Source organism: Homalodisca vitripennis, chromosome 2 (genome assembly GCF_021130785.1).
Source record: "Homalodisca vitripennis isolate AUS2020 chromosome 2, UT_GWSS_2.1, whole genome shotgun sequence".
Lineage (NCBI taxonomy): Eukaryota > Metazoa > Arthropoda > Insecta > Hemiptera > Cicadellidae > Homalodisca > Homalodisca vitripennis.
Window position 1 is genome coordinate 18,070,554 of NC_060208.1, and position 22,593 is coordinate 18,093,146.

General features: G+C 35.4%; 1 protein-coding gene across 1 annotated transcript in view; it reads right to left on the reverse strand.

Moving 5' to 3' along the window:
- The window catches only part of LOC124355549 (AP-5 complex subunit zeta-1-like), an 86,063-nt gene extending 66,904 nt beyond the window's left edge, over positions 1 to 19,159 (reverse strand). Inside the window, exons 1-4 of the mRNA XM_046806713.1 lie at positions 18,795 to 19,159; positions 14,523 to 14,882; positions 11,361 to 11,581; positions 4,969 to 5,150 (exon numbers count right to left, since the gene is read on the reverse strand). Of these exons, the coding sequence (XP_046662669.1) occupies positions 4,969 to 5,150; positions 11,361 to 11,581; positions 14,523 to 14,882; positions 18,795 to 18,826 (795 nt within the window). The 5' untranslated portion in view covers positions 18,827 to 19,159. The remainder of the gene's footprint in view (positions 1 to 4,968; positions 5,151 to 11,360; positions 11,582 to 14,522; positions 14,883 to 18,794) is intronic.
- Positions 19,160 to 22,593: the final 3,434 nt, after the last annotated feature.

Consider the following 22,593-nt stretch of genomic DNA (forward strand, 5'->3'; position numbering starts at 1 on the left):
TCCCATTAATACCGTAATAGTTAAGTTTTAAGGCTCTGACCAAGTCAAAATATGTTACCTGAGCAAAGGCTTTAATCTCAAAAGTGTTTAGGACCTCCTTAATTAGTGAATAAACTGCATCAATGGTGTATTTACCTCTTCTATTGTAATAAATTTAGATTGATATTATTTTCCAGATACGCAAAAGGTTCATCATGTAAAACAGTTTCTATTATTACAGGACAGGTAAAATTTATACTGGGCAATAGCTCTCAGGGAAACTCCTAGACCCTTTCTTAAGAATCGGGCAGATATACATACAGTTAATGGGTTCAAAAACGTATGGTAAATTCGTTAAAATATATTGTTAGATTTGTTATAAATGTCTTTGCTTTCTGAGTTTTTAACTCTTTTGACAGCTTTAATGACCTCATCAATTGAGACTTCTACAAAGATAAATGTTTTTCTTTCAAAATATGGTAATTTCTTATTAAGTTCATTCTATTAACATGAGGCTTTTTGATACTACCCTTCATTTGGTGTTAACCGAATTGATAAAACAAATGGTTTAAGTTACCTGGAGTGATATTTATTGATAATGTCGATTGAGATTCTAAATGGTTGTATTTTCGTTTATCTGCACCGAAAACGCCCCAGGCCTTATATTGGTTACTGCTATTTTATATTTTTGCGACATTGTGAGTTCGCATCTTCTACGGACTTTTTATAACATTTCTAGAGATTTAAATAGTTAACACGAAGCCTGTCACTAGTAGAAAGTTTTGTCGATTTCTCCAAAAACAAAAATTTCTTTCATTTGGTCCAGTTCCCCACTATACCAATAATTTTGATTTCGACCTTTAATCTCACTAACTGTGGAACGTTGTTTTTTCACTGTAGAGTAAAATGTTTATTTATGAACTGAAATGGAGAAATATGCATGAACGAGTTTTTGGGTAGAGAATACTCTTCCATTACTAAGTACGACATTCCAATCATGTGAAAACACATGGTTTGTCAGATCATCAATAGAGGATTCTGGAAAAATTAAAATAAAATGTGTCACTTGTACTTTTGGATTTAGCAAGGTTTTAGATGTTTCAGACAAAGTATTCTTTTGAATATTTAAAATAAGCCCATTACGATCCGAGAAAGAAAAATAAAGATGTTGCATGAAATAACCTGATCTAGGCAGACTAAAAAACATTATCAAGACAATGGGCTCCCCGAGTTTACAAAGGAAGTTTACAAGGAAGTAAGGAAGGGAAGTTTACAAAGCAAAACGTAGTTTTTTATAGCGGGTACTACTTCCATGAAAACGAGTAATCTAGGTTTATCTTCTTTAACATACGTTGTATAATCAATTTATATGACGAGAACTGTGCGTGCGTGCGTGCGTGCGTGCGTGCGTGCGTGCGTGTGTGTGTGTGTGTGTGAAATTTAAACTTTTTGCGGATAGCGGGATGATGAAAAATAATAATATAATTTTTCTAGGGTTTGCAATTTTATATTTCAGTCGCTATGGTAGTTAATCTTCATAAAGACGCTATTGATTTTCTGTGAAAGTTATGAGGCATGTGTGCGCCATATTTTATGTACATAGGACATAGGGAAGGTCTTCTAAGAATTCCAAGTCCATTTCTACCCTTATGGGTGGATTATATTAATGAAAGATGTAGTTATTGCTATGTATAATACACTGTATAATTCAAAATAAATATTTAAAGCACCTGTGAGCAAAAGATATAAGGCAGAAATTACAGGATGGTTTACTAGAAAGGAGTCACTTTAGTTCAGACATGAAAAAGTTGAACTTCTAGTGACAGTCAAGCTCCACGCGATTGAACTAATATGGGCTTAAATTAATTTATATATCGCAAAAATAATAAGTCGTTCACTATTAATTCTATCACAAAATTTATAAAGAAGCTTTGGAAAAGACTACGCCTGATTGTTGGATGAAAGTTGTAGAGAATACAAAAATAGTTATTGATAACGCTTGAACCAATGAATGATTGCTGGGGGAGGCTGTAGAGAGACTACTAATATTTTGACTGAGGGACAGAAATTCGTCGGAAGACTGTGTCAGTGAACATGAGGTAAACAGTGAAAATATAACACCGATAACAAAGACGATGGTGATAGGATTATGGAAGGTATTCGGCCGCTTCGCTTTGAGGAATATTAATTTCCCTCAAATTATCTGTTAGTGAATTTACAAATATAAGTTTAATTAAATGTTTGTTTTGGGTAAATGGATAATTTAATTGCCTTTCCTTAAATTAATATATTTACCAGAATCATACAAGCCTAATTTAAACATTTTCTGTTGTGGTTTGTGTGAAAATAAAACTGTCGATATTTTATCTTGTGATTTTGGCACACGGGGCAAGTTGGTATGTGTGTTTCATTAAGCCATAATGTAGTAAGGTTCCGGCACAGTTACTGTGTACCTCGCTTGTTCTGCACCCTCACTCATAAGTAAAGACTATTAGTAATAAGCATTGCGTGATTTATAAATAAATACAAGTCTAATGAGTTTCCCAAAAAACTTGTTACGCCTTTAATTATTAACTTAGAACTCTGAATTATCAGTATGTCGTTCTTTAAGAGACATACAACAAATGATATATTATATTTTTAACTGTAATTATTTTTGAATTAGGAGGAGTTAAATTGGAGAAAGCTTAAATTTAAAAGAAAACTGTGTTTTTCTTCATATTTTTGATTATCACAATCAATAAACATATCTAAAATATCTCACTTTCGCTATAATATATAGATTAATACTACCTAAGCCGTCAAACTTTTTCAGATGTAATAAAGGGGTATATTTTAATGTGGTAGACGTTTTAAGTGAGATGTTTAGTGTGTGTGAGAGAGGTCGCCGGAATTCGGTAAAAATAATATAATAGGTCATAATATAAATTCCTAAACGAAACGTCCACCGCCTTCAATTCTTCCGGAGAGCGCGTTAATGCAACCCGCACAGCACGTGTCAATAACCAACTCAGAGCTCTCCCCTAACCTCGCGACTCAACGGACGGTCGCCCACTGGCCACGAACAGTGGTGGCGGCCTACCCCTCCGGCGATCCCCACCACTCCCTTTTAGGTGGTGTGATATTAGGTGCTATAAAACTCGAGCACGATCTTTAGGTGCCGTGCGACTCTCGGGCATTTCCTTAGGTGCTGTGAGATTAGGTACTATAATATTAGGTGCTATGAGAATCGGTGCTATTAGACGGTTAAATTTTAGGTGCTGTGAGATTAGGTGCTATTAGATTAGGTGCTGTGAACCCCCACGGAAAAAACACCAAGTTTTCTTGTGGCCTCCAGGCGGGGCCTTTCCCAACACGGACAGTGGAAGAAGGTGTGTTCCACGTCGTCAGGAATGCCCGGGCAGTAGATGGAATCCGGTGAAGTGGTCTTGCCCATCTGGTTCAGGTACGACTTGAAATAGCTGTGACCTGTCAAGAACTGCGTGAGGTAGTAGTCCACCTCGCCATGCCGCCTTTCGACCCATGGTTGAACCTGCTTGATGAATTGCGCAGTCCATCGTCCTCGGGTTTCGTGCTCCCAGCTGTGTTGCCACTGCTGGAAGTTCGGGCGCGCTCTTCGGATCTTGCTGCGTCCTTGCTGATCTCGCCTTGTCTCTGATAAATCGCCTTCCTCTCCCCTGCCAAGAGCTTGACAGGGATGACTCTGGCAACCACCAAGACGGCAGGCTCGTTGCTACCCAAGAGTGGAAAGATCCAATGTTATACCGATGTAGCCCATGCACACTATTCCAATGTTATACTATCACATACGAATTGCAATACTATCTTTATGACATACCTACCCCTTATATAACACAACTGGAATCCACTAATTTATTAAGGACCCGACTGTGCCTTTTTGGAATCACGTTGTTGTTTATCCATCTGTCTGTCCATATATGTGATAACACTTGATAGAAAGGTCTAGAGAGTTGGAATTTGGCACATAAGTTCCTCTTTGTTCAAGGAAGAATTTTATTAATTTTGAAATCCATCTGTTATATCAAAGTGCTGTCCATCTGTGTAATATCTTTTGACACAAAGGTCCAAGAGAGTTTAAACTTGGTATGTAAGTTCTACTTGGTTCATGAAAGAAGTGTCTTGATTTTGGGGTCAAAGATCAGTCTGTCTGTGCAACATCTCTTGTTAGAAAGTTTTCAGAAGCTTGAAACTTGGTACGAAGGTTCCTCTTAAATCAAGGCAGAATGCTACTCATTTTGTAGTCAAAGGGCAGTCCATTCATCTGTCTGTCCATCTGTACAATAACTATTTTGTTACATTCTTTTGGATCTTTCAATACTCTGTATCGGTTTATTGTTAATCTAGTTTTTATAGTTTTAATATAGTACCTTAGTTAAATTTTGATTACAGATTTTCATAGTAAACTTAAGCAATCTTATTTTTGTATTGTACAAATATATGTTTAACATACGCACATTGTCATCAAAGTCAGAGACACCACTCTGAATTATTCTGACTGATTTTCTCGTTGTTGTTGCAACACAAAGCCCAGCACATTTATTGCCCCACTAGAATCAACACTCAATCTACTATCTTAGTTGTAGAGAAAAAAAATAATGCGTAAGCAATGTAAATTGTGGTAAAAACCAAACTAAGACTACACCATATTACAAATACTTTTGAAAAAAATTATTAGCAGTGCCAAATTGATATATAAAAATGTGTTAGTCCAAGATACAAAGTATTTCTCCTACGTAGCAGTACATGACAGAGAAACATATAGTGCAGTACACAACAACAAAAACATTACAATCAATAGGTCAAATTTTAAATTGCACTAAAGACATTGTCAGTTGACAGCGCACAACAGAGGTAGTAATGTAGATCGAGACATGTTGAGGCAGTCAACTTTTAGCGTTAACCTTTCCGTCGAGGTGACGTGAGGAGTTCAATCGAGAGAGAGAATTCAACGTACAATGAGTTACTCACCACGGCTACGAGCTGTTTGTCATGCTGAGTGCTGGGTTTCTTGGTAGCCTGAGCCAGCAGAGTGCTGCAGTAGCTGAACACTGCTGACACCAAGCTGCTATCAGCAGGTGCACGCCGCAGGTACTGGCGTATGTTGGAGAACGTGACAACGCTCAGCATGTGTATGTCGGTCACTGTCGTAACTGGAGCAGATTATACTGTTTATGTACAATGAGCTTCTGATGACTGGTTATTATTTATATAAGCAATGATAGATTCACATGTTTGTTCCCTACACTAAAAAATAGATCTGCAATAGATGTTTTATAATTCTGAAAAACTGGTGAAATTAGATAAAATGTTATACAACTCTTTAATATATTCGAGCACAGCTCTATTTCGGGATATAGCACTCAAAAACCCAAACTTAGTTTTTTAGCCTATTATATTCATCTTGCATTATAATTACGGAATATAATTACTTATATGAAAAAAATTGTATTATATAAAAAGTACTATGACGCCACCGTAACAGAGTGGACACGTACTACACTGCCAAATATTTGTGTTGAAACTCTTATTATAATACATACAGGTGTGTATAGTAATGAAATTGCTAAATAACACAATTTTTGCAGGTTAAATATAACTTTTTATATAAAAAGTACAATGACGTAATCGTGACATCATCGGTACTAATGGTGTTGACATGACATAACCTCAAACTCACACATCTCCCAAATAATAATAGTAAAACATACGAGAAGAAAGTGGGAATCTGATTCAGCTAACAGTAATAGCAAAATGTGAGAGACTGACGGAATTTGAGTCAATTAATCAGAACAGCTTGAATGTCAGCTGATCAGCTGACACTCAAGTTGTAAACATTACACAAAATCAACACTCTGTGGACTGATTTTCCAATGTCAAGAGACCCAAAAGGTCCAAGGTCCAAGAAAACCAAGGTCAAATTGGTATTCTTAGACATGTAAATAAACATTTAATATAACTGTAATTACAATTTACTATTAAATATTAAAAATATGTGGTCTACAAATACCCCTGTGCTTAACGCAAAGCAGGTTGTGTACCAGTGGTGTGACATATCCACAGTGCCTCCGTGGTATCACCGGGATTGACAGTGTTAAAAACTAGTTTAGAAAACAATGATTCAGTAATATAATTAATACAAAATGTTTTAATACCAAATTTATAAAATTTAACACTAAATTAAATTTTGTTACAATAATGATCATAACTACTTATTGAAACACTCATTATACATAATTGAGTGGAAAGGTTGTTTTATCCAGTAAACAATTAAAATAATAAGAATAAACTATTTTCAATACCAATTATAAATTATCGTAAATGTACTACTGTTTAAAGTTGATTCTTTCAGTATAAAAACTTACAGGTAAGTAGTATTTCATGATGAATGGGTTATAAATAGAACTCTCTTATTAAAAGTTCATTGAGGTTTAAGTAAATGTTTGGAATAATTATTATATTGTTCACACAAATTAAATTTATTTATCTTTTTAACCCTTAACTGCCACATTCCAGGATTCACGGCAACACCTGTGCACTGATCTTAGTTACATACTAAGACCGCCCGCCCCCCCCAGCGCCAAGTATTTTTTCAATTTTTAGAAGTTTTTGACGCAACACTTTATTAAAAGTTTAATAGAGTAAACAATTAACAGTGTTTACAAAATTCTCAAATAATGTTAATTTGTCAAATAATTACTACATATAATTATTACCACTATCACACAACTATTTACAAATAAATATAGGAAAAAATCTCATAAAATATCAAAATAACCATTCCAGAACTTGTGTACGATACATAGAATGTGGCATCTAAATAGTTTGAGTAATGTCCACAAGATTGTACAGTAGGACCTTGATATATCGAACCTCAATATATCGAATTCCTCGATAAATCAAAGTTTTGTCATTCCCCTTGAATGACCCATTTACTTCAATGCTAATTTTACCTCTACATATCGAAGATTTCAAGTAAATAACCTCAATATATCGAATTTTCGCCAATAATTTTGCCTATTTTTTACCTCTATATATAGAAGTTTTCTTATAATTACCTCAACATATCGAAGTTTCAGTTTATCAACGAAACGAACTTTAGTACTGTATTGTCATGTTGTGCAAACGAACAACCATCAAAGTAGAGTAGGTACCGTATTTTTCATGTCGAGACTTGAAACCCCCACCACCGACACTCCTTTGTTTTCTGTAGACGCCAGTAGTGGATCACCACTCCACCCTCAGTTAAATTTGGACGTTACCGCGATTAGTGCGAGTTGAGGTTATCTTAGTGAATTATTGTGCGTGGCAGATTTTCAACTGTGACACTGTTTTGTTTAAAAGTGCGATGGCAAAACGGAAAACTTTATCTTATCAAGATAAAGTTAAACTTATAGAGACTGTGGACGCCGGGAATAAGAAAAAAAGTGACATTGCAAAGGAGTTTGGTATACCAGCAAATACTCTCTCGACCATATTGAAAAATAGAGAAAAATATGAACGCCAAGGAACTTCGTGCAAGAGAATAAAAGGACCCGAATTCAAGGACGTAGATGAAAGTGTTTATCAGTGGTTAAAACAGTGCCGTGATAAAAACCTTCCTGTAAGTGGCCCAATTTTAAAAGAAAAAGCAGCACAGTTTGCTGCGCAATTAAATAAACCTGACTTTCGAGCAAGCAACGGTTGGCTCCAAAACTTTAAAAAAAGAAATGAAGTGATTTTCAAAAAGGTGACTGGCGAAAGTGCGAGTGTCGATGACAATGTTTGCACAGAATGGTCGCAAAAACTGCCTGATCTTGTCAAGGGATACAAACCTGATGATATTTTTAATGCCGACGAAACAGGTCTTTTTTACCAGTGACTTCCTGACATAACTTTAACTTTTAAAGGTGACACTTGCCACGGAGGTAAGAATAGTAAACAAAGAGTTACATTGCTGCTTGGAACAAATCAAATTGGCACCGTGAAGCTTAAACCATTGATGATAGGAAAATCTAAAAATCCAAGGTGTTTCAAAGGGGTTCAAAGCTTTCCAATGGACTACACATCAAACAAAAAGTCATGGATGAACTCAGGGGTTTTTGAGAAATGGCTAACGGACTTGGACAGACAAATGAAGAAAAAGAAGAAGAAAAAAACAGTAGCAGTCGTGGGACTGCCGATAGAAATGAAAACGGAACTATTAAGTTGAGAGTAATTAAAACTATATGCAAAAATTATATGAAATTTTTTATGTTTTATTTATTAGTTACATATGATGGGTTAAACAAATCATGAACAAAATATAAATACAAAGTGGTTGAAAAAATAATTAATATACAATTATCTTAACAATATCTTAATAAAAAGTTCAATGCAATCATTATACTTGTTGTAATTGCTCAATATTAATAGTTAGTTAAACATAGAATACAAGTGAGTAAACACCGAGTGAACAACAGTGAGTTGAACACCGTTGTAAATAATACAGTTATTGCTACGGATAAAGTATACAATTGCAATAACAATTAAACCCAGAATATTTTTAAAACTAATAAATTAGTTAAATTAACTTGGTTCTTTCGTAAAGGTATTTTATTGCACAATAAACTAATTTATTGAGTTAATACGGTATCAGTGAGCCAATGCGCCAACTACAGTTCCGGCAGAAACGTTCACACTCATCACTTCATACGCTACTACAGGCTAAACTAAACTTCCAATAAAAAAATGATAAATTACAAAAAAAATATTCATCTATTTTCACACAACTTTCTCGCTGACAAATTTTGTCTGACCAAAAAATAAAAAAAATCCTCGCTTACTACTTTTTTCTTGTCATTTTAAACGCTATGTAAAATGTAAACAATAATCAAAATTATTTTGAAATTTTTTTAATATTTAAAAATTTAACCAATAGATTGCGAATATTAAGAGCTTTAATTTGACGCATCTTACAGAATTGTACGACATTGGCTTCACTTTTAAATCGCGAGAGGAAGCCGTAAAGGTCACTGATTTTCGCAGTCTGTTTTTATACTCCGCCGGGACAGTTTCAACACAGCGAGACTGACTTTTTCATGCAGGTTAGTAGTCCGCGGCCAAGTCTACGGTTAAAAAAAACAGCGAGACTGACTTTTTCATGCAGGTTAGTATCATTAGCATGTCGGTGACGCGAACCGAGGATTTTACCCTCTACCAAAACGCTCAACGCGCCTAAAGAAGTTTTCACTTCAAAAAATACTCTTGTTTATTGACAACGCTACTGCTCACGGTGACATCCCAAAAATGAAAAACGTAAAAATCGAGTTCTTACCTCCAAAAACCACATCCAAGCTACAGCCATTGGATCAAGGAATAATTAAGAACTTTAAAGTTCATTACCCGAAGGAAGTTGTACGCCTCTTCCTTCGTGACCTCGAGGACAAGAACCCTACAAAAATAAGCATACTTGATGCAATGTGGATGGCTTCTAAGGCGTGGAACAATGTTACCGAAAATATTATAAAGAACTGCTTCAAGAAAAGTGGCTTTAAACAGCAAGTTGACGAAGAAGAGGAAAGTGTTGTAGAAGACTGTTCAATTGTTGAAACGGATAACGGTGAACTTGCTAGTCCTGTACTGTGGAGAGAAGTGACTCAGGCCCTTACTTTGCAAGGGCTGTCTTTCGAAGACTTTGTGGCCGTCGATGACGAGCTTGCTACTTGCGGCCAATTAAGCGATGCAGACATTATTGCATCCGTTTCCAAGGACACGAGTGTAGAAGACAGTGTAGTCGAGGACGGCGAGGATGATGACGACAACGAAGTCGAAACGCCTGACCCCACCCTTCGCGATGCCCGGTGTGCCATCAACACGTTGCGAAGTTTCCTCCAAAAGAAGACGTCTATGGATGACAAAATAATCCAGTCTTTATCCATTTTAGACGACGCGTTGGACAAAGTGACTTTCACAGGTAGACAAACTACAATTTCAGATTTTTTTTAACAACAGTAAATAAGTTTTGCAAACTCTTTATAACATGTACGTAAGCCTACATTACAGTAGCATTTTAAACATTTAAAATACAGTACAGTAGAACCGTATTTCAGACTTGTGTATTTATACTGTACAACATAACTTTTTAAGATGTTACAGTATTTCATATTCATATTTATGTAATAATATTACTCTATACGTTTAGTTAAAAAATAAATAAATTAAAATTGATGTATGGTGTACTTGTTATAATTTCTTATTCACATTTCCCGATAAAGTAATGTACGATTCTTAATTGTACTGTATTATTGTAGTGGGTGTGGACCTCTATATATCGAAGTCTGTCAGAGTTAACCTTGATATAATGAATAATACAACAACAGTTGTAAACCTCTATATATCGAAGTCTGCCCCAAACAGCCTTGATATATCGAACCTCATTATATCGAAATTCTTGATATATCGAAGTTTTGTAAATCCTCTTGAGGTTCGATATATCAAGGTCCTACTGTACTACCAACTGGACAGCTATCTTCTAGACATTTCTAACATAATGGAACACCAAGTAACACAATATAACAGCTGATACAAAAAAATAAACCAGCTGATAATATGAAAACGAATAGACTTGGGTGTGGCAGTTTAAACGGTTAACTGTTTAAGTGATTCTAATATATAAAGAATGATAAGTTTTTTCAAAAAAATCTTTTTTATATAATTCCACAAAGCTTAATCTAAATATTCCATTATTATTATTTATGAAATACGTAACAAAATCAACAGCAACATTTTTGTCATTTTTAGCTTGTAAGACCGTAAGAGAATATAAGTTAGTTTTTTTATTTTCCAGATCTGAATTTGTATAACACTCCTGCTTGTTGGTCTGTTTATTTTATTTATTTGTAATGCATACCTTAATTTAGCCTAGTATATCATATTTGATGACAAATCATCTGCAATACAATTATGATATAATGTGGTGCTTTAAAATAAATAAATATATTTAGCTTTTTACCAGAATTTTAAACATTTAAAATTAATACTTCTGTTCACAGTGTGTAAAGGATAGATTTCACATTTATTTTTTAAAAAATTTCAATTTTTAAATGGATTTTCAATCAATACAGCATAGTACAAGTCCTTCTGTTGTCATTACATACTGAATTTATGAGTTTTAGTCCAGGGAACTGCAAGTATCCCTATCCATATTAGACTACCTTAGGTAACACTCAAAAGTCATTTTCCCCTCAAGTAAGAATGAAACTGCAGCATCTCTTTATTAACTTTAATATCAATACGTTTGTAAAGCTCTCAAATCAATTCCAAGTTAACATTACAAAGACCAACTTGTTTGTTCTATGATCATATAACGTTTTGTCATACTGTACTAAGACACCCGTACTGACCTAGAGTTAGTGCTGTACACAAGCCTGTGGCTGGAGACCCATCAATGTCAGTAACGTCAGCTGACCTAAACAGAGAGTTGGTCTGCGAAGAGCGAGAGTAGGAGAGCCATGAGACCAGATGTTTGGTCAACATCGGCATCAACTCGGCCGGCACTGTAGCTGAGACAAACCCTAACACCTTACATCGGTCTTCCTGAGATAGCCCAGGACTGGTGAGACCACTGAAACAGAACCGATGAGGGGTCAACATGTTCTTATGTTGTCAACTATAATGGATCAACATCAACTCAGCCGGCACTGTAGCTGAGACAAACCCTAACACCTTACATCGGTCTTCCTGAGACAGCCCAGGACTGGTGAGACCACTGAAACAGAACCGATGAAGGGTCAACAACATGTTCTTATGTCGTCAACTATAATGGATCAACATCAACTCGGCCGGCACTGTAGGTAAGACAAACCCTAACACTATCAATGTATTCAACTGTAATTTGTCAACCATGAATCTTATCAAATTGATTATTGGCTGTATATTACATACAATATGTATCGTTAAATACCACATACAGATTTGGGAGGTGTTTTGTCCTCGTAACAAGTTACAAAAAGATGCTGACACCGGAGAATATAAATCCTTTACACAGAATTTTCTTTAGACAATAATTAATTGAATTTTTATTTATTCATTTAACAGATTGGAAGATCAGATTATAAAAACAAACAAAAACATTCCTAGGAATAAACACTGATTAAATTAAAAGTAAGTAAGACAGTATTTGTAAATGAAATACATTTCAAAGAATAATAAAAAATTCATCACATTTAATGCATGACAATCACTCATTTTCAAGTAATAACAACAAAGAAAAATTACGATACAAATTTATTAAAAGTTAATAACAGTTTACTTGAATTTATTTACAAATGTAACATACAATACAATATAATTTTCATAAACACAACATGTTGTGTAATGGATGTTTATATGTGCAATAACTTAAATCTAATTAAAAAATTAAAATAATAAAAGACTAATTACAAGCTACAATAACGCTTTACAATACAAGATAATTACAATACAAGCTTTGTTGATAAAATTACCGTAATTAGCATATCTAATGAGATTTTTTTATGTTGAGTTCAGTGAGTGGATTTTTAAGTAATCAATTCATATATCATAAATAATTTTGAATTCGATGGGTATGCACTTTTCTAATAATTTATATAGTTCTATTATAATAATAGTGACCCATGACTTCATAAACTCTGAAGAATGCTCTTGGTACTAAAACAGTTTATAGCCTTCTCTAAATCAATTTAAAAGTGCAAAATTTATGAACATCGAAGGATGTCTAAGAATTACACAAGCACTTACATGCACGCATACACTCACATGCATACACAGATGTGCGTGCGCGCGCACACACACACACACACACACACACACACATCCGGTTAAGCTACAAATTATGCTGTGAAGTTGACTTATTCACATTCAATCAGGATTTTAAAATGATTAATATTGCTTCATGAGAAAAAACAATAACTAACGATCTACATGGAAAAATATGGATAAGTTATTTTGGATAAGTCAACTTCACAGACCTCTGGCGAACTTGGTCACAATTGTCACCTGAAGACACAGACTGTACTCCCGTTCTAGGAAGTAGCCACTGCTCACCTGATGTAATCACGAAAACTTTTTTTGAAATATGTGTTATGTATGGGATGGTGTAAAATTAAATTAGTATGAATCCTAATCGGTACTCTCAACCAGTACATTGATCGGTACTTTGGGATTATACCGACCACACCCAGACATGAATCGTTATTTAACATTTTGCTTCTACTGATTACTAGATTAGCGTAGAAGACTATTTCGTCAGTATAAAACAGGAATTGTCTTATCGCAAACCCCTCCCCATCCTCAGACAGAGGTCAAAGTCGAGCGTCTAGTAGATAACGTGATTGCAGAGCCTCGCCGCCCGTTCAGCTGGTGCATCGCTTTGTTGTACTTTCGTGTTTTACCTCTATATTTCTCCAAACACAAAAATTTAACAAAAACAAACATTTACCAAACTAAACTCTTTATTAAAAAAACACTCAAAACTTGTTTTTATTCTTGATCACATTCCGCCACCCAAAATGCGAGTGCCTCCGGCCATCAGCGCGGGCTTCGACAGCACCTTCGGTGCTGCCCCGCGCTGATGTCGACGAAAGAAAAACATCCCTCGAGATAGTACCTATCAGTAAAATATCAAATTCTAGAGGGGCTAATCAGAAATATAAATTGAATTGAAATGGAAAGGCAATTATGTACCGTGCAAATCACGTGATGCCGCGCGGCCTGCCGTAATCAGGATTCTCGAGAAAGATAAGATAACAGCGACAACAATACCGATCACAATACCTGGAAATGCTTGTAAGTTTGTAATTTTGTAATTGAAGAGTTTGTTTTTTTTCGTTCTATCATGTTTGTTTCTATAAATTTCTATTTTTGTGTTCTTCATACTGGTGTGGTCGGTATAATCCCAAAGTACCCATTGATCACTAATAACTGATTTTGAAGGGTTTACAAAAATCTAAATTACGCATCTAATCATTAACTTAGTATGTCTTCAATTCTTCCAGGGACATACAAGAAATGGTGTATTTAAATAAATATTTTTAGTGTCATTATTTTTTTAATAATGATAAGTTAAAATGGAGAAAGCTTAAAAAGAAAACTGTGTTTTTCTTCATATTTTTGGTTATAACAATCCATATAAACACAAAAAATATTTTTCTTTCACTCAAATACATGGGTAAATAATACACAAGTAGTAAAAATTTGTTTCTGAAGTAATACAAGGGTATATTTTAATGTGGTACACATTTAGTGAAATGTTTAGCATGTGAAAGAGGTCGCCAGGACCCGGCTCTGTCAGGGATCTTCTTTAGAAAAACAAACTTAAGTTGTTTGACTGTCCAACTTCAAGACCGATATACTGTCCTTTAAACTTAAATTATTATAAAATGGATCAGAAGATTAGAATATCTTGCAGTGACCATCGCTTAGGAAGGTTTGGTATTTAAAAGCGACATATGCCTATGGAGATATTCAGCTGAAAACCTTGTGCACTGCTCGTATTATCTAAATCTAGTTTTCAACTCGTGACTCACCTGATCAGCCTTTCATAGAAGGCAGCCTCGGGGCGGGGAGTGTCGGGGTTGATGAGGAGACAAGGCAGCAGGTCCGCCACCACGCTGGGGCTAGCAGAGAGTTGCACAGTGTCCAGAATACAGTCAGGACCAAGCCACGCACACATCTCCTCCAGGGTCCGGGAGAGCAGAGTCCGGAGCCTCCTCGTTGTCCGACTGTCAGTCAGGCACATCAACAAACTGTCCAACGCCTTCTGAACCGGTGGAGGATACACTCTGTGGTGTAGATAGAATGCCAGAATGGACATTAAAGCTTCTACCTTCACATTGTGCTGGTAAATGTTTTCCCATAGTGTTTCAACTTGTTGCGCTGGCTGTTTCCTAAAAAGTGAAGGAAGGTAATTTTTTACCTTAAATATTTACATTTTTATACAGTAAAAAAGTCCACAGCATACTTAATAACACTCTTAAGAATACTATTAGTTAAAATTGAAAAATCTTGAACAAGCCCATCTGTTAATTCTCACATATAAATACCCATTGGTGTACATTTAAGATACATGTAACATTTCCAAATCTCTATGACCAATAATCGGAATACAACAGCAGGGAAGATGTGAGTATGAAATTCCACAAAATATGGAAGCTTTCTATTTTTTGTTTTTCATTTTTATGTGTGTATATCACACAAATATATTCAATTATAATTTCCTATAATTATTTTTTGTTTTTTGTATTATTTTCCCAAACTTCCATAGCGTTTTTGCACAGCCCAAAACATTCTGTATTTCTTCACAATTTCTATTTTTTGTCCTGTCACACAAAAGCACGGAAAAAGACTTTTAATAACCTCCACCTCATTTGTATCTGTGACTACTACTTACTTGTACCCCCCTCACCACGTCATGTTTGGTGGAACTTTCCTACCCCTCCCCCCACACTAGTTAGGGGAATGGAAATAAGTGTGATCACCAGAAGGTTAATTTTAATTTACATAGCCTACAAAAACTGTTTTAAATAAAATGGTAGAAATAAATATGTTTTGTCATACCTATTTAATTTCTCTGTTAAATTCTATAACATGGCTTAAAGTTTTAAAATTCTCAAATACAAATAACAGTCTAAAACTACTGAAATTGGGCTGCAGTATAATAAGCAGACACCACCAGAATCTAATCATCATGTTGGACCATATAATATTATACGTATTTCAAATTATGGTACCAGTAAGATTAAACGCCGGGGCGGCAAATCACGAATTTGACGTTACCAACGTATTCTGCTCACCCTCCTGAACAAAAAATATATATAGTACTATGGGGTGCAAATGACAAATAACATGATTTTAGGGGGTATATTGATAAGTGGTAAAGTTTCTAATGTTTTAATGTTCAGTTTGTGTGCTGTGTCTGGATAATCTGTTTACTTGAATATTATCTGCGGCTGGGACTGATAGCAGCCTGATAGCATACCTGTTATCTGAGTTGTCCGGGGCATAGGTCAGTTCTACACAAGATATCGTGTTCAGTAGGTCGGATTGAGTCAGTGCGTTTAGAATGATGAATCAACCATCCACTAGTTCAACCAACCCTAGTGAATTGTGTGTGTCGGAGTGTTTGGTAGGGCACGTAAAGAGCTTACGTTTTAACCGAAACGAAATTATCTCTTTTTTAATTGAACATGGTATTTTTAAAAATGAGTGTATTTGTTCGTCGTGCGGTCGAGTAGTGTTTTTAAACCGGGAGACTTTGTTGTTTCGTTGTGATAGACAAATTAGGAAAAGTAGTAAAAAAAAAGTTTTAAATGTTGCAATTTTAAAAAATCTGCTCGGGCAGGTTCATTTTTCGAAAGAACGCGACTAGATTTAGAGACCTATTTTGGTTTGGTGACCACGTTGCTTCACCTCAAGCCTCCGAGACAACGATACATTTCCTTGGAGTTTGGCGTTTCTTCAAATTGTGTGGTGGACTGGTATTCTTTCTGCCGCGAAGTGTACTTTCATCACATTTCAACGACGTCGAAGAAAATTGGCGGACCTTTGACAGTCGTTGAAATTGACGAGGCAAAATTTGGAAAGAGAAAGTACAATCGCGGCAGAAATATTCAGGGACAGTGGGTTTTTGGGGGAATAGAAAGGCAGAGCAGAGAGTCCTTCCTTGTTCCTGTAGATCAACGCGATAGGGACACTCTGCTCGACATAATTCAACAATGGGTTCTGCCAGGTACCACAATTGTTAGCGACTGATGGCGGGCCTACAATTGTCTCGGTGACGAGGGATTTAGGCACTTAACGGTCAATCACTCAATAAACTTTGTCGACCCTAACACCGGCGCCCACACAAACACAATTGAGAGACACTGGAGGGAAGTCAGGGCCAACATCCCTCGGTATGGTGTCCGGACTGACCATTTTGTTGGGTACCTGGCAGAATTCCTTTTTAAGGCAAAGTACCCCCACCCACATACCAGGCTCCACCACTTTTTTGTTGCTGCTGCTCAGCTATATCCGCCAACACACTAATGGTAAGTGTTCTCTGTTAATATCCATCTATATATTTGAGTTTTTCATGATTTATTTAGTTTTTTAGGTACTTTGGGATTATACCGACCACACCCAGACATGAATCGTTATTTCACATTTCGTTTCTACTGATTACTAGATTAGCGTAGAACAATATTTCGTCAATATAAAACAGGAATTGTCTTATCGCAAACACCTCCCCATCCTCAGACAGAGGTCAAAGTCGAGCGTCTAGTAGATAACGTGATTGCAGAGTCTCGCCGCCCGTTCAGCTGGTGCATCGCTTTGTTGTACTTCCGTGTTTTACCTCTACATTTCTCCAAACACAAAAATTCAACAAAAACAAACATTTACCAAACTAAACTTTTTATTAAAAAAACACTCAAAACTTGTTTTTATTCTTGATCACATTCCGCCACCCAAAATGCGAGTGCCTCCGGCCATCAGCGCGGGCTTCGACAGCACCTTCGGTGCTGCCCCGCGCTGATGTCGACGAAAGAAAAACATCCCTCGAGATAGTACCTATCAGTAAAATATCAAATTCTAGAGGGGCTAATCAGAAATATAAATTGAATTGTAATGGAAAGGCAATGATGTACCGTGCAAATCACGTGATGCCGCGCGGCCTGCCGTAATCAGGATTCTCGAGAAAGATAAGATAACAGCGACAACAATACCGATCACAATACCTGGAAATGCTTGTAAGTTTGTAATTTTGTAATTGAAGAGTTGTTTTTTCGTTCTATCATGTTTGTTTCTATAAATTTCTATTTTTGTGTTCTTCATACTGGTGTGGTCGGTATAATCCCAAAGTACCGTTTTTTTAACTTTACATAATTGCCTTTGCATTACATTTCAATTTATATTTTTGATCAGCCCCTCTAGAATTTTATATTTTACTGATAGGTACTATCTCGAGGGATGTTTTTCTTTCCGCGCTGATGGCCGGAGGCACCGTAATTAATTTTTTTCTCGAAATTAAGAAAAACATTATTAATTTTTATCAAAATTCTGCTCATTTCTGTATTATTTCTCATTTACGTTTGCAAAGATGGCGGCGAAACCGATGACGTCATCACGAGGTTCAATCATTGGCCACAAAAGGTCACGTGACGCTAGACGTGGATGTAGAACATGGAGATATTACTGGAAAGTTATTTAATTTTTTATTTTCTAGAACTTCGTTATTTCTCATTTCCACCCCATCAAACCTTATACTTTTTTTTATATAGGACGATTCCAATAAGTTAAGAACGCAAAAGTCGTATTTTTCCGCCCCGGCCGATAATATGATAATTACCGGATAATTGTGTCTGATGACAGGTTGTGACCACTGATTATGAATTCTTCAGAAGGATCTATAATCAAGGTTGTGACACAACAAATACCACAAAGTACATCACCATTGTACTTTCAGCTATAACTCAAATACCATATAAATGATGTTACTTTATTTGAATTAATTTGGAACATTATTGTTAATTCATACATTAAAAAGAGCTGGTAATAATTAATTGTAATTATAATTAGAATGTTTTGTATTTTATATTTTAAGTATTTTTAATTGATAATTTGTTACCATGATTCGATTGTGATGGAGGCCACTTACTATACTGGAGTCATAAAGTTAAGAATGTTTACTGATATTACTTTAAAAAAAAAAAACTTAGTTCCTGTTAGTAGGCATAGCCTATTCACACAATAGAGTTAAAGACATGGGGTTCTCTTGGGACACCAATAATGTCTATGGAAATATACAAAACATAACCAACCTGGATTGAACAAGCGCTTTTCTCAAATCCATTAGAATGTAAATGTTTGAAGAGATACAACAAATGTTGGCCCATACACCTGAGACTTCAATACAATTTTCAATGTTATCTTATTGATGTCTTGCTGAAATATGTGTAATAATCACAAAACACAAGAAACATTAATAAGTTAGTAGTTTTAGTACTTGACAAGAACGTTATCATCCGTTTTGTTTATTATGGACGTGTCCGTGTGTGTGTGTGTGTGTGTAAATTAGATAAGACAAGCCCTCGCCCAATCTAACACATACAAGCAGCAGATTTGTTTGTTTTGTGATAACATACTTTATTTCATTTTAAAATATTTCACAGCTGGGTACAATGGAAGAACGGACTGAGTGAGGCAGCTGTTTATGTACTCTACGACAAAAAAATGTTAACTTACCACTGCCATAGACTTTTTTTTATCTAAATGTCTTACGGCTGACTTGGCATTACACCATGAAGTCAATTTTCACTTAAAAGAATGTTTTGCACTGGTTTCATCTGCTATTAAATTGCCTCCGATCATTATTTCACTATTATGCTATATGTTTCTTTTTATGGTTGTCAGAAATCGATTTATTTCCTTATATAATTTTTCATCAAAAATAGATAAAATTTTTTTGAGTTTTTCTGAGGTATCATTATCAGGTATTCTTCTAATTTGTTGGAAACATGAGTTTCTTGCATATTCAAATTGTGGACATTTCATTAGAAGATGCTGCGCTGTCTCATTTACTCCTGCAGTAGCCTACAATTTAAGCACATAGGAGTGAAATAAAGTTTCATTATATGAAGAGTTTTGTTAACTGTGACATGTCCAATTCTTAGTCTGATTATATTTACTATTTCCCTTCTGCTAAGTCTCATATCTTGGTACCATGGTAGTAAAGGACTGATAGGTTGTACACTCCTATACCACCTGGCCTTTGTTGTATATAGCAACAAGTTGTTTTTTTCATCAAGTATCTTCCTCTTTTAGAAAGATTTAAGGTCAGTTAATGGAAGGGCGATGTCTTGAACAGATATTCCATTTACCACTGCCTCTTTTGCGAGCTTGTCAACCATTTCATTATATTTCAAACCCACGTGGCTAGGTATCCACTGAAAGGTTATTCTTGAAAGGGTTGATGTTGATCAGTAGTTGTAGGTATAGGCATCTGTATCGATTTTGGTTATCAATATCTGTGATAGTTTTATACACAAGTCTTTCCGTTAAAACTTTTCTTCGCAGGTTTAAAGATTCTACAGCTGATTCAGATTGTAAGGCGATTATAGGAGATGATTTGAGGGCTCCTAAGGCTATCCTTAGAGCTTGGTTTTGAATTTTTTCTATTTCTAACAATTTGTGTTTTGAACAGTTCCCAAACAGAAACGAGCAGTAATCAAGTTTAGATCTAATTAAGCTTTTATAAACTGTAAGTGCGAAATGAGGATTAACACCGTTTCTTCCACCGGTAATCATCTTGATGATATTCAGATCTTTACTGCATTGGTTTATTAAGTTGTTTATGTGTTCATCAAATTTTAATTGATTATCGATCGTTATACCGAGAATTTTAACTCTTGACTCAATTGGGAGTTGTTGACCTTCAACTTTAAGATTTATAACATTGTTTATCCTCTTCTTTCTAGATACAACCATAGCTTTGCATTTACTCACACTTAAAACTAAAGCTCATTTTATTGAAAAGGTTATCAATATTTGTGAGTGCGGTCTGCATTTTAACCATTACTTGATCGATTTTCTTATTACTTGAGTACAAAGCCACATCATCAGCATATTGTAGGGATATGACTCCTTCAGGCAAACAATTATTTATTTCTGCCAAATATAATGAGAATAGCAATGGGCTCAAGGTACTTCCCTGAGGCAGACCTTTACAGGTCACTCTAGATATGATGCCTTGGTTTGAAACCAAATTAAGTGATCTACCCACAAGCCACTTTTGACAATGAATGATAAACTTTTTTGGGAACACCATAAATGTACATTTTTCTAAACAGATAGGGTAAATTTACACTATCATATGCACATGATATGTCTAGACTTGTTAATATTAATGTTTCGTTAAAAGTTCGAGCAGTTTCCATATCCAGTATTAGTTTTAGTAGATAGTCGGTGCATCCTTTGTTTCTTCTAAATCCATACTGAGTTGAGGGAATCAGATTATATTTCTCTACATACCATTCTAGTCTTTTCTTTATCAGACCATTCATCACCTTAATAAAAACAGAAATCAAAGAAATCGGGCGGTACGATTCCTCATGATCTTTCTCTTTACCTGGTTTAAGTAGAGCTATGACTTTTATATCTTTCCATTTTTGTGGTAAGCTTAGGTTGCCATTCCAAATATTATTATATATATTCAGTAGTACGTTTAAGGCCTCCTCAAGTAGGTGAGTTATCATACTATAGGAAATAAGGTCATTTCCTGGAGCAGTGTCTTTTTTCTGTGTTTTAAGAACTGCAATTAACTCAGTCATTGTGAAGTTTTCTTCAAGTATGTGATCTGTATCCTTTATTTTTGGTGTGGAGATCTCTTCAGCTTGTGGAACGTGATCTGGGACAATGTGTTTCATAAACTTGTCTGCTAGGTGCTGGTCTTCTTTGATAAGTGATATTTCATTATTGATTTTGTTTGTTTTCAGTTTTCTTATGACCTTCCACGCAAATTTGCTATTTTTTTCTCACCTATGTTTGCACATCATTTATGCCATTCATTCTTTTTTGCCCTTTCGATTGTGTCTTTAGCTTTTAACTGAGCTTCTTGATATTTTTGGTAACTAACAGGGTTCATATCCATCTTGAAATTCTTAAAACTAAACCTTCGTTGAGCAATTGCATGAGAACATTCAGCACTCCACCATGATTTTGGTGTAAAGCCTTTTTGGTTACTTAAACTAGGACTGTTCCATTCGGGTATTGATTTATCTGCTGCATTGTTCATAATTTTTTCCAACATTTCTATTTGGATGTTTAAGGACTCGTCGACAATATTTTTCACATTTTCTTCCACTAATTTTGAATATTTTTGCCAATTTGCTTTCTGAAACTTCCTTCTTGGTGTTTCTACCTTAGATGGTGAATGTTTAACTGAATTTAGAGTCATTACTATTGGAAAGTGGTTGCTCCCCATCGCATCAGATAGGACTTCCCAGTTATCAAGATGTGTGTAAAGTTCAGGGGTTAAGAATGTTAGGTCTATGGTTGACTGATTATGAAATAAGCTCGGAATGGTAGTGAAGGAATGGTCGTTAGCCAGTATAAAATTTGAGTTACTGAAATTCCTAAAGATGTCATTACCTCTTTTGTCAGGGTTTTTGCAGTTCCAGAACTGATGGTGAGATATTCTTCCACCAGGAGATATTGAATCACAGAAATTGGAAATGGAAACTCAACTGGCGGTTGCTTCGATTATAGGTCTAGAAATAGAAAATACGAACGTCGATCATGATTATGCAGAAAATGTTACAGTACAATCAGACCATAACACTACTTATGTAGGCCAACAGAAAAGAAAGTTCAGTGAAGGTGATAATTGTATTAATCCAACAGAACAAAATCCTAGACCCAACGCCTCCAGTTTGGACACAAATCATGTGGCAAAAAGACCTAACATTAGACGGTTGAGATTATACAACGAATCAAACAAAGGACCGTATGAAGTAATCATACAAAGTAGGGACGGGAAAAAAATCAACCGATTTTTGGTAGGCAAAATATTTAAAAATGGAGACTGTAAAATATTGACCATATTAAACGAGTAGGCAGAAA